The sequence below is a fragment of the Alosa pseudoharengus genome, unplaced genomic scaffold (assembly GCF_046254945.1).
Source record: "Alosa pseudoharengus isolate Yale_2024_CS ecotype anadromous, Long Island Sound unplaced genomic scaffold, YU_APseudo_1.1 YU_APseudo_1.1_scf_19, whole genome shotgun sequence".
Taxonomy (NCBI): Eukaryota; Metazoa; Chordata; class Actinopteri; order Clupeiformes; family Clupeidae; genus Alosa; species Alosa pseudoharengus.
The window spans coordinates 4,748,767-4,762,283 of NW_027468657.1; the positions used below are offsets into that span (position 1 = coordinate 4,748,767).

A 13,517-nucleotide genomic window follows, 5' to 3' on the forward strand; every position below is an offset into this window, starting at 1 on the left:
TGTTTTTGGAAAGCTAAATGTTGACAGGTATGGCTTACAGAAAACAGCACTCACATGTGTGTGTGTGTGTGTGTGTGTGTGTGTGTGTGTGCGTCTGTGTTACCGTGACTGTGGCTGTTTCGTTGGGGGTGTCCTCATCTGGAAACATCTTCTCTAGCAGCAGGAAGGACAGCAGCCCCAGCAGAACCCACAGGCCCTGACTACGGTAGTGCTGCTCATGAGCGCCCTCTAGAGGCAGACACCGGCAGAGAGTGAGAAGAGGGGTGTGACAGTCCTCCTGGAGGTGTACGATAAACTTAGAGAAAGAAAAAAGAGAGAGAGAAAGAAAGAGAGAAAGACTAACCTGGAGTACAGGTTTGGGCCCAGGCTTCAGGAAGAAGGTGCAGGAACACATCACCAAGGAGACCACCAATGGCAAAGCTCAAGAGTCTCTTCAGCTTCTGACTGCCAGCTACACACAGGACGCACACACACACACACACACACACACACACACACACAGAACAGTGAGGACCAGAGTGTGACCGTTGTATCGACCATACCAGGTACACAGGCCCCAGCGTAGGTGTGATGAAGGTGGGGTGGGGTGTAGGTGGGGTGGGGTGGGGTGCAGGTGGGGTGGGGTGTAGGTGTGATGAAGGTGGGGTATAGGTGCAGGCAGGGTGAAGGTGTGGTGTGTTGCGGTGGATAGTATGACTGTGAGCGGTGAACAGTATAAGAGCAGGTCAGTTCAGAAGGAAGAAGGGCATCCTCTCTGTCTCTGTTTTCATTTTGATTTGACGTATTCCCCAAGACTTACACAGACTTACGCCGCATTGCTAACTCTTCACAACTCTTCACCTGTTTAATATATTCTCTATCAGGAAGAAAGAGAGTGAGAGAGTGGGTCAATGGAATAGGAAATGCGTGCACACACACACACACACACACACACACACACAGGTTTCCAGCATGTGCAAAGCCTATTCAGACAGACGCTCATGTTCCAACTGAGAGGGCCTTTGTGAATGAAATGAAAAACCTTTCAGACTCTCTAAGAGTCTCTTTCACTCCACAGTGCACACACACACGCACACACACACACACGCGCTCACGCACGCACGCACGCACGCACACGCACGCACACACACACACACACACACGCGCTCACGCACGCACACGCACGCACACACACACACGCACACACACGCTCACGCACGCACGCACGCACACACACACGCACGCACGCTCACGCACACACACACACACACACACGCACGCACGCACGCACGCACACACACGCTCACGCACACACGCGCGCTCACGCACACACACACACACACACACACACACACACACACGCACACGCACGCACACGCACACGCACGCGCACGCGCACGCACACGCACACGCACACGCACACGCACACGCACACGCACACGCACACGCACACACACACGCACACACGCACACACGCACACGCACGCACACGCACCCACACACACACACACACACACGCGCGCGCACGCACACACGCGCTCACACACACGCACACACACGCACACACCATGGAAACAGATCTGATAGACAGGAGCCCTGCCCAGCCATTTCCTCCCGACACCACACACACAAAGGCATGAATATCTCCCTTGAGGTCTCAAGGGTGTGTGTGTGTGTGTGTGTGAGTGTGTATGTGTGTGTGTGTATGTATGTATGTATGTATGTATGTATGTGTGTGTGTGTGTGTGTGTGTGTGTGTGTGAGGCAGAAAGGGAGAGACACACCCTTGTGCATTAATACAATGTCACAATGTCCAGCGTCCTACTGCATGACCTACTTTTCAACCACGGAACAGCCATCCACACACACACACACTCTGGAGTACACACACACACTGGAGTATATCCGAACGTCTAATTATCAGAGCCCTAGTTGAAATTAGATCACACACAATACTTGTCCTCTGTAAGTGTTCTATCTTCTGGGCCTATCTGCACAAAGTGAGAGGGGCCTGTCTGGCTGGCTCTCAGGTAGGTGTGAGGGACACACACACACACACACACACACACACACACACACACACACACACACACACACACACACACACACACACACACACACACACACACACACACACACACACACACACACACACACACACACACACACACACACACACACACACACACACACACACACACACACACACACACACACACGAGGAAGAGGGGCGAGGAAAGCAGGAACCACTAACCCTGAAAAGAAGAGGAGGCCAGCTGTCCACACCAACCTGCAGGTCAGCCAGCGGCCAGCGTGTTTACTGCTGTGTAGAGACGTGTGGAAATGTTGGTGTTCCCCAACAGGACTCATCTGCTGGTGGGAATGTTGGTGTTCCCTAACAGGACTCATTTGCTGGTGGGAATGTTGGTGTTCCCTAACAGGACTCATTTGCTGGTGGCAGCTGGAGCACTCTGCCTGGGCCTTACCCAAAAGACAACACGTCACAGGACATGCCCCTGCATGAGGGACCACACACACACACTTTTGGAAACGATGGTTTTCTATCTAACATTCCAGTCTGGTTGTCCCTGGCTGTAGCAGCTCCTTCAGGTTAAGCTCTGTAATCTCTCTGTATGTGTGTGTGTGTGTATGTGTACTTTAAAACATCATGGGGAAGAAAGCTGCTGGGATGTGGCTGCACACACACACACACACACACACACACACACACACACACACACACACACACACAGTGAGGTAGCAGGCTTAAGTGCCTTTCTTTCAAAATAGTTGCCTTTGGTAATGCAGCTAAAAATGGCACAGTTGCCCCAGCATCTACCCAGAAGGGCTGTGGTTTTAAAGATGTCACAGCTGACCAGCATCTACCCAGAAGGGCTGTGGTTTTAAAGATGTCACAGCTGACCAGCATCTACCCAGAAGGGCTGTGGTTTTAGGGTGGATGTCATCCAATACAACAACAGCAGCTGCAGAATGCCACAGTTGTGTATGGTAGAATGACCTGCCATAATGCCACAGTTGTGTATGGTGGGATAACCTGCCATAATGCCACAGTTGTGTATGGTGGGATAATCTGCCATAATGCCACAGTTGTGTATGGTGGGATAACCTGCCATAAGCTCCTTCTCAGGACACCAGCAGAATCAGGGAACCTGCCTGCTAGCCTGGGTTTTCCATGCTGCCTTACGCGCACAATTTTATTCATGCTGCTAGGCAGCCTGGATTCTATGGACTTCGTTTTCACCTCAATGAAGGAACCAATCACAGAACAGAGGGAGGGCAGCAAGACGATGACTGACACACCGAAGCCGTTATGAGCTACGTACAGACGCATTTGATAGACATTCGTAGCGCCCAACTTTACATGTGGACTGCTCAGCAGGTGAGGGGTTAATCTGAACAAACTCTGTTGAGTATTCTTACTCGACCACTAGTCTACTGAAATAGTGTAGTCTGCAGAACTAGTCAACTGAACTAGTCTACTGAACTAGTGTAGTCTGCAGCACTAGTCTACTGAACTAGTCAACAGAACTAGTGTAGTCTGCAGAACTAGTCTACTGAACTAGTCTACTGAACTAGTGTAGTCTGCAGAACTAGTCAACAGAACTAGTGTAACAGAACTAGTGTAGTCTGCAGAACTAGTCTACTGAACTAGTGTAGTCTGCAGAACTAGTCAACAGAACTAGTGTAGTCTGCAGAACTAGCCTACTGAACTAGTCTACTGAACTAGTGTAGTCTGCAGAACTAGTCTACTGAACTAGTCTACTGAACTAGTGTAGTCTACAGAACTAGTCAATAGAACTAGTCTACTGAACTAGTCTACTGAACTAGTTTAGTCTGCAGAACTAGTTAACAGAACTAGTGTACTGAACTAGTCTACTGAACTAGTCTACTGAACTAGTGTAGTCTGCAGAACTAATCTACTGAACTAGTCTACTGAACTAGTCTACTGAACTAGTGTAGTCTGCAGAACTAGTCAACAGAACTAGTGTAGTCTGCAGAACTAGTCAACAGAACTAGTCTACTGAACTAGTTTAGTCTGCAGAACTAGTTAACAGAACTAGTGTACTGAACTAGTCTACTGAACTAGTCTACTGAACTAGTGTAGTCTGCAGAACTAATCTACTGAACTAGTCTACTGAACTAGTCTACTGAACTAGTGTAGTCTGCAGAACTAGTCAACAGAACTAGTGTAGTCTGCAGAACTAGTCAACAGAACTAGTCTACTGAACTAGTGTAGTCTACAGAACTAGTCAATAGAACTAGTCTACTGAACTAGTCTACTGAACTAGTGTAGTCTACTGAACTAGTCTACTGAACTAGTGTAGTTTGCAGAACTAGTCAACATAACTAGTGTACTGAACTAGTCTACTGAACTAGTGTAGTCTACTGAACTAGTCTACTGAACTAGTGTACTGAACTAGTGTACTGAACTAGTGTAGTCAACAGAACTAGCCTACTGAACTAGTGTACTGAACTAGTCCTCTAAACTAGTGTACTGAACTAGTGTACTGAACTAGTATACATAACTACTGCAATCCACAGAACTACTTTTCAGAACTAGTCTACAGAACTAGTGTAGTCTATAGAACAACTCTACAGAACTAGTCTCAAGAACTAGTCCACAGATCTACTGTAGTCCACAAAACTAGTCTTCAGAATGTCAAAGTTTTTATCCAGACGCTGACCACTCCACAAATCAAAAGAAGTGGCCCAACCGTACGTCAGATCTCCACACCTGCTCCAATCAAAAGAAGTGGCCCAACCGTACGTCAGATCTCCACACCTGCTCCAATCAAAAGAAGTGGCCCAACCGTACGTCAGATCTCCACACCTGCTCCAATCAAAAGAAGTGGCCCAACCGTACGTCAGATCTCCACACCTGCTTTAATATGACGAGCAGTTTTCCCCAAATCCAGATCACCAACACAAGTTATTATGACAGCACACAGAGATCCCACCACATCAGACAGTGATTGATGGGAGGGCAGCAGAAGCCACACACACCCACACACACACTCACACACACACTCACTCACGCAACACCTCAAGATTAAAGAGTACAGCTAAAGATAATAGATGGGGCATGATGAAACCTTTGTAATATATGACACACACACACACACACACACACACACACACAGAGGCTTACTGGTTGTCCAGACAAGGACTAATATGTGACTGAACATTTCCACACAAACACGTGCGCACACACACACAGACAGACACAGACAGACACACACACACACACACACACACAGACACACAAGTTGACTGTGTTGACTGAGTTCCTCATTCAGTTGTGTTCATAACACCAGTTCCTAATACAGTCAGACCTGTCATTCTCCATGCAGAGACCAAAGACCAAATTGATGTTAAACACATTCAACTAGACCATCTCCATGATGACTCTTGAAAGAGAGAGAGAGAGAGAGAGAGAGAGAGAGAGAGAGAGAGAGAGAATATGTGTGTGTGTGTGTGTGTGTGTGTTAGATGACATTTAGCATTAGTTAAAGAAGTGGACCTCCACATTAGGTAGCAGTTGAAAGCTGGCCAACTCCCCGACTGGAAAATCATTCTGTGCGCTGTGGGTTAATTTTAGGCCAGGTACTTCCCACAACACACACACACACACACACACACACACACACACACACAATCCCACATTCTGCCCACATTCTTTTCTTAGTGGGGCAGCCAGTCATTATCTGAGTTCAGAGTTTCCGTCAACGTGACGGCGTTTACTTGGACGCGGTTGTGTTTCCATGGACACCGCTGCTGGAGTTTGGCTGCTGTGGTGTGTCAGGCGCCCCAGAGGGGAAACTACAGCTGGAGAGAAACTTCTAGAATCATACACACACCAAACACTCACACACACACACCTAAACCTAGAAATAGGCACAGATGACTATGACTGGATCTGGACCTTGAGGAAGAGAGGCAGACTGAGAGAAGCCGGCAACTTTAGTGAGGGGTGCTTTCTGCTTCAGTTTACCGTTAGCTTTAGCTTTAGTGAGGGCTGCTTTCTGCTTTAGTTTACCGTTAGCTTTAGCTTTAGTGAGGGGTGCTTTCTGCTTCAGTTTACCGTTAGCTTTAGTGAGGGATGCTTTCTGCTTCAGTTTACCGTTAGCTTTAGCTTTAGTGAGGGATGCTTTCTGCTTCAGTTTACCGTTAGCTTTAGCTTTAGTGAGGGGTGCTTTCTGCTTCAGTTTACCGTTAGCTTTAGTGAGGGATGCTTTCTGCTTCAGTTTACCGTTAGCTTTAGCTTTAGTGAGGGGTGCTTTCTGCTTTAGTTTACCGTTAGCTTTAGTGAGGGATGCTTTCTGCTTCAGTTTACCGTTAGCTTTAGCTTTAGTGAGGGATGCTTTCTGCTTCAGTTTACCGTTAGCTTTAGCTTTAGTGAGGGGTGCTTTCTGCTTTAGTTTATGGTTAGCTTTAGTGAGGGTTGCCCTTCTTGTCAAGTTTCCGGTTAGCTTTAGTGAGTTAAAGCTTTCAGTGTTAGTTTATGGAACAAAAGGCACGTAGCAGCAGCATGTGAAGGGTTAGCTCAGTTAGCAGCACACAACATGTTCACAAACCACTACTATTTCTACAATGACATGTCTAATAAACACACACATTACTACTCAACAGGAACCAACTCTACATAGACATACACAAACAGATTCCACCCTCCACACACACACACACACCCTTCCACACAGTCATCTGCCCCCTACACACACATACAAACACACATAGATTCCACAATCCTCTTAAGAAATAACACTCACAATGTCTCTCAGCTCTGCCCAGTAAAGATGTATATACACACACTCACACACACACACACACACACACACACACACAGCTGTCCTACCCTCGGTCTTAAGCGCTGCTCCAGCCTCGATGGGGATGACGAGGAGCGGGAAGATGCCGCTGAGTCCGACGGCGACGGCTCCGGCCAGCGAGCAGATCCACACGTCGGCCCCGTCCCCGGACAGCATCTCGGCCAGCGGCCTGAAGCCCAGCAGCTCCTCCGCACACCAGGGCCCGGGCCCCGCCGCCGCCACCGTCGCCTGGGCAACCGCCGTCTGGGCCATCTGGCGGCCCCCCGAGGAGCCCGTGCAGGCCACGGCCAGCAGGGCGGCGCCCACGAGCAGCGAGGCGGCAGCAGCACACACGGGTCGCAGGGGGGCCGCCGGGCTCATCCGCAACACCGACCGCAACGCTGACCGCAACACACTCTGGACATACATGCAGTGCACTGAGGAGGAGAGGAGAGGAGGAGAGGAGAGGAGAGGAGAGGAGAGGAGAGGAGGAGAGGAGGAGAGAGGGGGGAGGAGGAGAGAGAGGGGGAGGAGGAGAGAGAGGGGAGAGGGGGGGAGGAGAGGAGAGAGGAGGAGGAGGAGAGAGGGGGAGAGGGGGGGAGGAGAGGAGGGGAGGAGAAGAGAGAGGGGGGAGGAGAGGAGGAGAGAGGGGAGAGAGAGAGAGAGAGAGAGAGATGCCCAGTTAAAACTCATGACAGACATGCTCTCATCCTGTGGTAGTAGCCTAGTATTACTAAGATCTAAACTGAGACCTCCTTTGCTATGCTGGTAGACGTGTCCATCAGCGCATATGCTACCAAGGTGATGATGGTCTAAACCAAGTCATTTCCGCCAATATAGCAGGCCGGTCATGTACAAATGATGGCGTTCCCCATAGGCTAGTGTAACTTGCATTGTGTTGAACCTCCTTCACGTGTACAAATGATGGCGTTCCCCGTAGGCTAGTGTAACCTGCGTTGTGTTGAACCTCCTTCACGTGTACAAATGATGGCGTTCCCCATAGGCTAGTGTAACCTGTGTTGTGTTGAACCTCCTTCACATGTACAAATGATGGCGTTCCCCGTAGGCTAGTGTAACCTGCGTTGTGTTGAACCTGCACATGTACAAATGATGGCGTTCCCCGTAGGCTAGTGTAACCTGCGTTGTGTTGAACCTCCTTCACGTGTACAAATGATGGCGTTCCCCATAGGCTAGTGTAACCTGTGTTGTGTTGAACCTCCTTCACATGTACAAATGATGGCGTTCCCCATAGGCTAGTGTAACCTGCGTTGTGTTGAACCTCCTTCACGTGTACAAATGATGGCGTTCCCCATAGGCTAGTGTAACCTGCGTTGTGTTGAACCTGCACGGTTCATGCCTGGACTCGAACCCGCGAACAGCAGCACCTGGGATCGGAAGTCGAGCTAAAAGGCCGGGCTGCTAGCTTTACTGCCAGTACTGCTCTTGAGGCGTCGGGCATTGGCAGGCGTTGGCATCCGTTACACTAGTGCAAATCATTGCACGTTGGACCTAGGGTGGCCAAACGTCCCGGATTTAGGCCGGAGAGTCCGGATTTTAAACACCCTGCCCGGTGTCCGGCGCAGCCTCAAACTGGACGCTCATTTGTCCTCCTTTTGGAGTTGCACTGGGCCCACTGAAACCACTTGATAACGTTGTAGCAAAGCTCCGCTTCAACCTGCAAGAGCTGACCCTAGAGGTGTTGTCTCCTGAGGGTGAGGGTGGAGTTTGCTGAGGCTAAATTGAAGAAGAGGATACTGAGGACAGGAATTTACATCAATTAAAAATACAGGTGGACTGCTGCACACACACAGACGAAGACACTGCAGACAAGTCCCCAAACTAAAGACTAAAGCACTTTAGAAATACTTGACTGTTTGTGCAGTTGAATGTTAACCAGTTGCATGGTGCTTTTTTATACCCTCTTTTGGTGTTTACATAAAACAAGTTGTGTATGCTTGTTAAGAACTAAAATGTATTTTTGCATTCATTCATTTGTTTGTTTTATTTTTATGTGAGCTAGATTTGCACATTTTATGTCCAAAAATGTTATGCTTTGTGGCACTGTGCATTTGCAAGGCAGGATCATCTGGTCAGTTTTTGAAACAGACACCCCAATGTATTGAATAAATACAGATACTGTGAACAAACACGTTTAGCCTTTCCAGAAATATGTTTTCCTTTTCTGTTACATATATCAAGGTGTCGTAGATCAAATAGTCTTGCAATGAATAGAGTATTTCAGAATCACTGTATCATGATACCATTGTTATCATGGACAAAACTATATTGTAGTTGGGAGTAGGCTACACCAGAGTCCTATGTAATTATTCTTGCCTCATTAATGCCGCAGTGTCCTCTTTTTTTGTGTTATGAAAATGGCCATCCTAATTGGAACATCAACATTTAGCAATTGACGACAGAGTAATATTGTCCATACATTTAGACTTAAAGTAATACATCAGGCTTTTGGTAGTTGTCAAATGCAGCCCTATCACTACAAAACATCTGTCAATGTGGGGTTATTATTACCAAACCAAGGCTCAACAATTCGTAAGAATCATCACGTGCAACACTCAGCTCAGGTTGCGGGTTTTTCCTTTGATTATGAAGAGAAGATTACCAGTATGTGGACAGTCAAAGTACCATTCAGAAGCCAATCCCTGTAGTAGCAACGAGTGTGGCTTCTGGATCTGGATACTCCACAACTGTGTGATTCAACATCAGGGCCTCTGCCGGTCGGCTCGCTCGGCTGTAACCTGACCCGGTGGCCGCCGAGCGACACCAGGCGCTGATGTGGTGTGTACGTTACTGAAACGGACGTGGCTATGTCCGACTTGGCTCGGGCTGCAGTCAACAACACCGTTTGTGAGATGGAGCCTCCGGCCATGGCAGTGACACATTTTTGGAATAGCCTAGCATGCTGAATCAGGTCCTTGGCCGTGGGCGTCTGATATGTATGACTTTAATGAAAGTTTAGAAAACACCGTGACCTGATCAAACACACTGTAAGCGCGACGGGCAGACGTGCAGGAGGGGTGAAATCATAGGCTACTAACGAGGTGAAGTGTAGAACGGACACAAAGCAACTTAGGTGCGCAGCATTTCTTTACAATTATTACGTAAATTACGTTTTAAAGTCACAAACAGAACCTTCTAACGTTGTGCACGTAGCAAAACAGTGATATTCAACGAACTGTGTAAACAATTAAACATCCCGGGGGCAGACTAGGAATGCAGTGGATAAAATGACGATAGATAGCTGCCACGTTGTATCTGTTCTGTCTTAATGTCAAAATCAAAACAGACTGAGGCGCATACGAATAATCACGGCTGCAGCATTTCTGGAATAATGATAACTGTAAGCTGTCTGCTTTCGAGGACGTGACATCGGCTATAACGCAGCTGCTTTAACCGGCACAAGACTAAAACAAAACTTCAAATCGTGTTATGAGGTTGCTAAATCATAAACATATATATAATGTTTAAACGTTCAGCAGAGAGAAAGGCAAACAATGAAGAGGCGCAAGTGCGTTGTTTACCCGGCTGAGTTTCCTGCGGAGACGGCTCCGGTCTGTCCCTGCCATCCAGCTCCCTGCGTCAGACGCACTTCTGTTTTGGGCGCCCCGGCCGCAGACGACTCAAGAAACTCCGATTGCTGGATTTCGCAAGAGGCTTTTCCAGAAGCAGCCACGTCTCAAGGCCTGCGAGTCTGCACTTCACCACGCATGAACGGAACCGAGCGGGACCTACTTCCGGGCCTGCAGCAACCCCTGATCGGCCCGTAGACACACAAGGCGTTTGTGCTTAAAAACTGAAGCTGGTGCTCTGTCTGGGACCACTATAAGAAGATAAGAGTCCCTCAGAAAATATTTAAAATCAAATTGCATTACACTGTTAATCATGTATTTGACAACATTTGAAGATAATTCAGAAATGTATATTTATTTATTTATAGATAATTCTCCAGACATCCCAAGTCTCCCGGAAGTTCCGGGAGTCTCCCGCATATTAGGCGAGTTCGACTTGCGCAGAGAGACTTGCGGCAGATCTGTGCAGATCTGACTTGATGTGATGCATGCTGGGTTGAACACAATGCATACTGGGATGGACGCAATGCATACTGGTTAGAAATTCTGTCCGACTTCTGTCAGCCGAGGAGGGTGTCACTCCCCGATGTGAGTCGCTACCGGATGTGAGTCGCGCATGCGTCACTTTGCTACTTTGCCACTACCTGTGCTGTTAGCCACAGAATAATGACATTAGCCTACACAGCAGTAATGTATTATTTAGCGTAAGGCATCACATTTTCACGGCATGATCTCTAATGTCAGTTCTAGATTAGAGGCTGAAGTAGCCTGCTAGCGAGAGACTTCTGTAATATCAATAAAAATTATGAAGTTTGTTCACTGCTGGCAAGTAAGTAAGCAATCAAGCACAACAAAGGCTGTCACTTGAATGGCGTTTGCTAACGTTAGCAACCAAACAATCTTAGATAGCTAAAACGTTTTTGAAACAGAAAAGTGAATTATTTTATGGATTTCAGTCGGATCCCTTGGCGTTATGCCGTAAAACCTATCAATCTGAGCATGCGTGACTCACATCGGGTAGCGACTCACATCGGGGAGTGACAAGGGACTTACCACCGTGACACCATGTCACATGGCCTTAAAATATCGCGGGAGTCTTAGCCTACAGACAGATCTTGCAGTTGCCTTCCACATTAAGGGAGTTAAGTCATTAGGCTTGTTTGACTTCGGCTGAGTCTGACTTGGTCTGGCTTACTACGTAAACGTGATCTTCAGAGCCTAGCCGGGAGGAGCTACAACAGAGGGCAGCTCATCCCAGACAGAAAGGCTACAGTCTGCCTGACGTGACTCGCGGGAGACATCGCGGGAGATATCGCGGAATGTTGTTTGCAATAAACACAGCAGAACTTTCATTCTTACTCATTAAAATGAGCATGATGACTGACGAAATAAATTCTTATGATGTAGTTTAAATAAACCACTGTTGTCATACAGTTAACAGGCCTGCATTGTAGCACATAAATTCAATATCAAGTGTTTCCCCTATATGTGTGTCTATCTATTTAGCCAACAGCAGAAAATAACAGAATATCCAAACGTTTTCAGTAGGCTAGCCTACCATTGTTGCAGAAATCACGTATAAGAAGGTATCCCTTCGATTTCTGTTTATTTTCGCATATTCCAACATAAGGAAGCAGCATGAGCCTCTAGTCATAATCGTCATGAGGACATTCCTCCCAAATGGCCCTATCACGTCTTTGAACTGACGTCATGAGGGCGTGTTTCAGCTCGTGCAGCTCGTGGAAGGCAACTGCAAGATCTGTCTGCAGGCTAAGACTCCCGCGATATTTTAAGGTCATGTGACATGGTGTCACGGTGGTAAGTCCCTCCCCGGCTGACAGAAGTCGGACAGAATTTCTAACCAGTATGCATTGCGTCCATCCCAGTATGCATTGTGTTCAACCCAGCATGCATCACATCAAGTCAGATCTGCACAGATCTGCCGCAAGTCGAACTCCCCTATTAGGCTTGTTTGACTTCGGCTGAGTCTGACTTGGTCTGGCTTACTACGTAAACGTGATCTTCAGAGCCTAGCCGGGAGGAGCTACAACAGAGGGCAGCTCATCCTGGACAGAAAGGCTACAGTCTGCCTGACGTGACTCGCGGGAGACATCGCGGGAGATATCGCGGAATGTTGTTTGCAATAAACGCAGCAGAACTTTCATTCTTACTCATTAAAATGAGCATGATGACTGACGAAATAAATTCTTATGATGTAGTTTAAATAAACCACTGTTGTCATACAGTTAACAGGCCTGCATTGTAGCACATAAATTCAATATCAAGTGTTTTCCCTATATGTGTGTCTATCTATTTAGCCAACAGCAGAAAATAACAGAATATCCAAACGTTTTCAGTAGGCTAGCCTACCATTGTTGCAGAAATCACGTATAAGAAGGTATCCCTTCGATTTCTGTTTATTTTCGCATATTCCAACATAAGGAAGCAGCATGAGCCTCTAGTCATAATCGTCATGAGGACATTCCTCCCAAATGGCCCTATCACGTCTTTGAACTGACGTCATGAGGGCGTGTTTCAGCTCGTGCAGCTCGTGGAAGGCAACTGCAAGATCTGTCTGCAGGCTAAGACTCCCGCGAAATTTTAAGGCCATGTGACATGGTGTCACGGTGGTAAGTCCCTCCCCGGCTGACAGAAGTCGGACAGAATTTCTAACCAGTATAGACCTCTCCAGAATATATCCCGCCTCCTAGCTTCCGTATCCATCCAACTTCCGGGCGTGGATTGTCTATGGGAAATAACATGGCGTTTTGAAAGATTGTACCTGTCAAACTCTGTAGGTGACAAAGTAGAAAAAGCTGCTGGGCAGATTGGCCTACACACTTCTGCCATCTAGTTTCCACTGGATTTTTTGATTTTCGGTGCCGTTTAAGTAGTATAGTCTATAGTATACTACTTAAACGGCACCGACAATCAAAAAATCCAGTGGAAACTATATGGCAGAAGTGTGTAGGCCAATCTGCCCACCAGCTTTTTCAACTTCGCTACCTACAGATGTTTTACCGGTATGATATTTCGAAACGCCATGTTATTTCTCATAGACAATCCACGCCCGGAAGTTGGATGGATACGGAAGTTACGGAGGCGGGACTTATTCTGGAGAGGT

At 47.5% G+C, this 13,517-nt stretch overlaps 1 protein-coding gene across 1 annotated transcript in view; it reads right to left on the reverse strand.

Annotated features, from left to right (window-relative positions):
• slc39a13 (solute carrier family 39 member 13) overlaps window positions 1-10,515 on the reverse strand; it is a 21,766-nt gene extending 11,251 nt beyond the window's left edge. The window contains exons 1-4 of the mRNA XM_076291521.1: window positions 10,346-10,515; window positions 6,857-7,243; window positions 344-451; window positions 104-228 (exon numbers count right to left, since the gene is read on the reverse strand). Coding sequence (XP_076147636.1) covers window positions 104-228; window positions 344-451; window positions 6,857-7,235 — 612 coding nt within the window. The 5' untranslated portion in view covers window positions 7,236-7,243; window positions 10,346-10,515. The remainder of the gene's footprint in view (window positions 1-103; window positions 229-343; window positions 452-6,856; window positions 7,244-10,345) is intronic.
• Window positions 10,516-13,517: the final 3,002 nt, after the last annotated feature.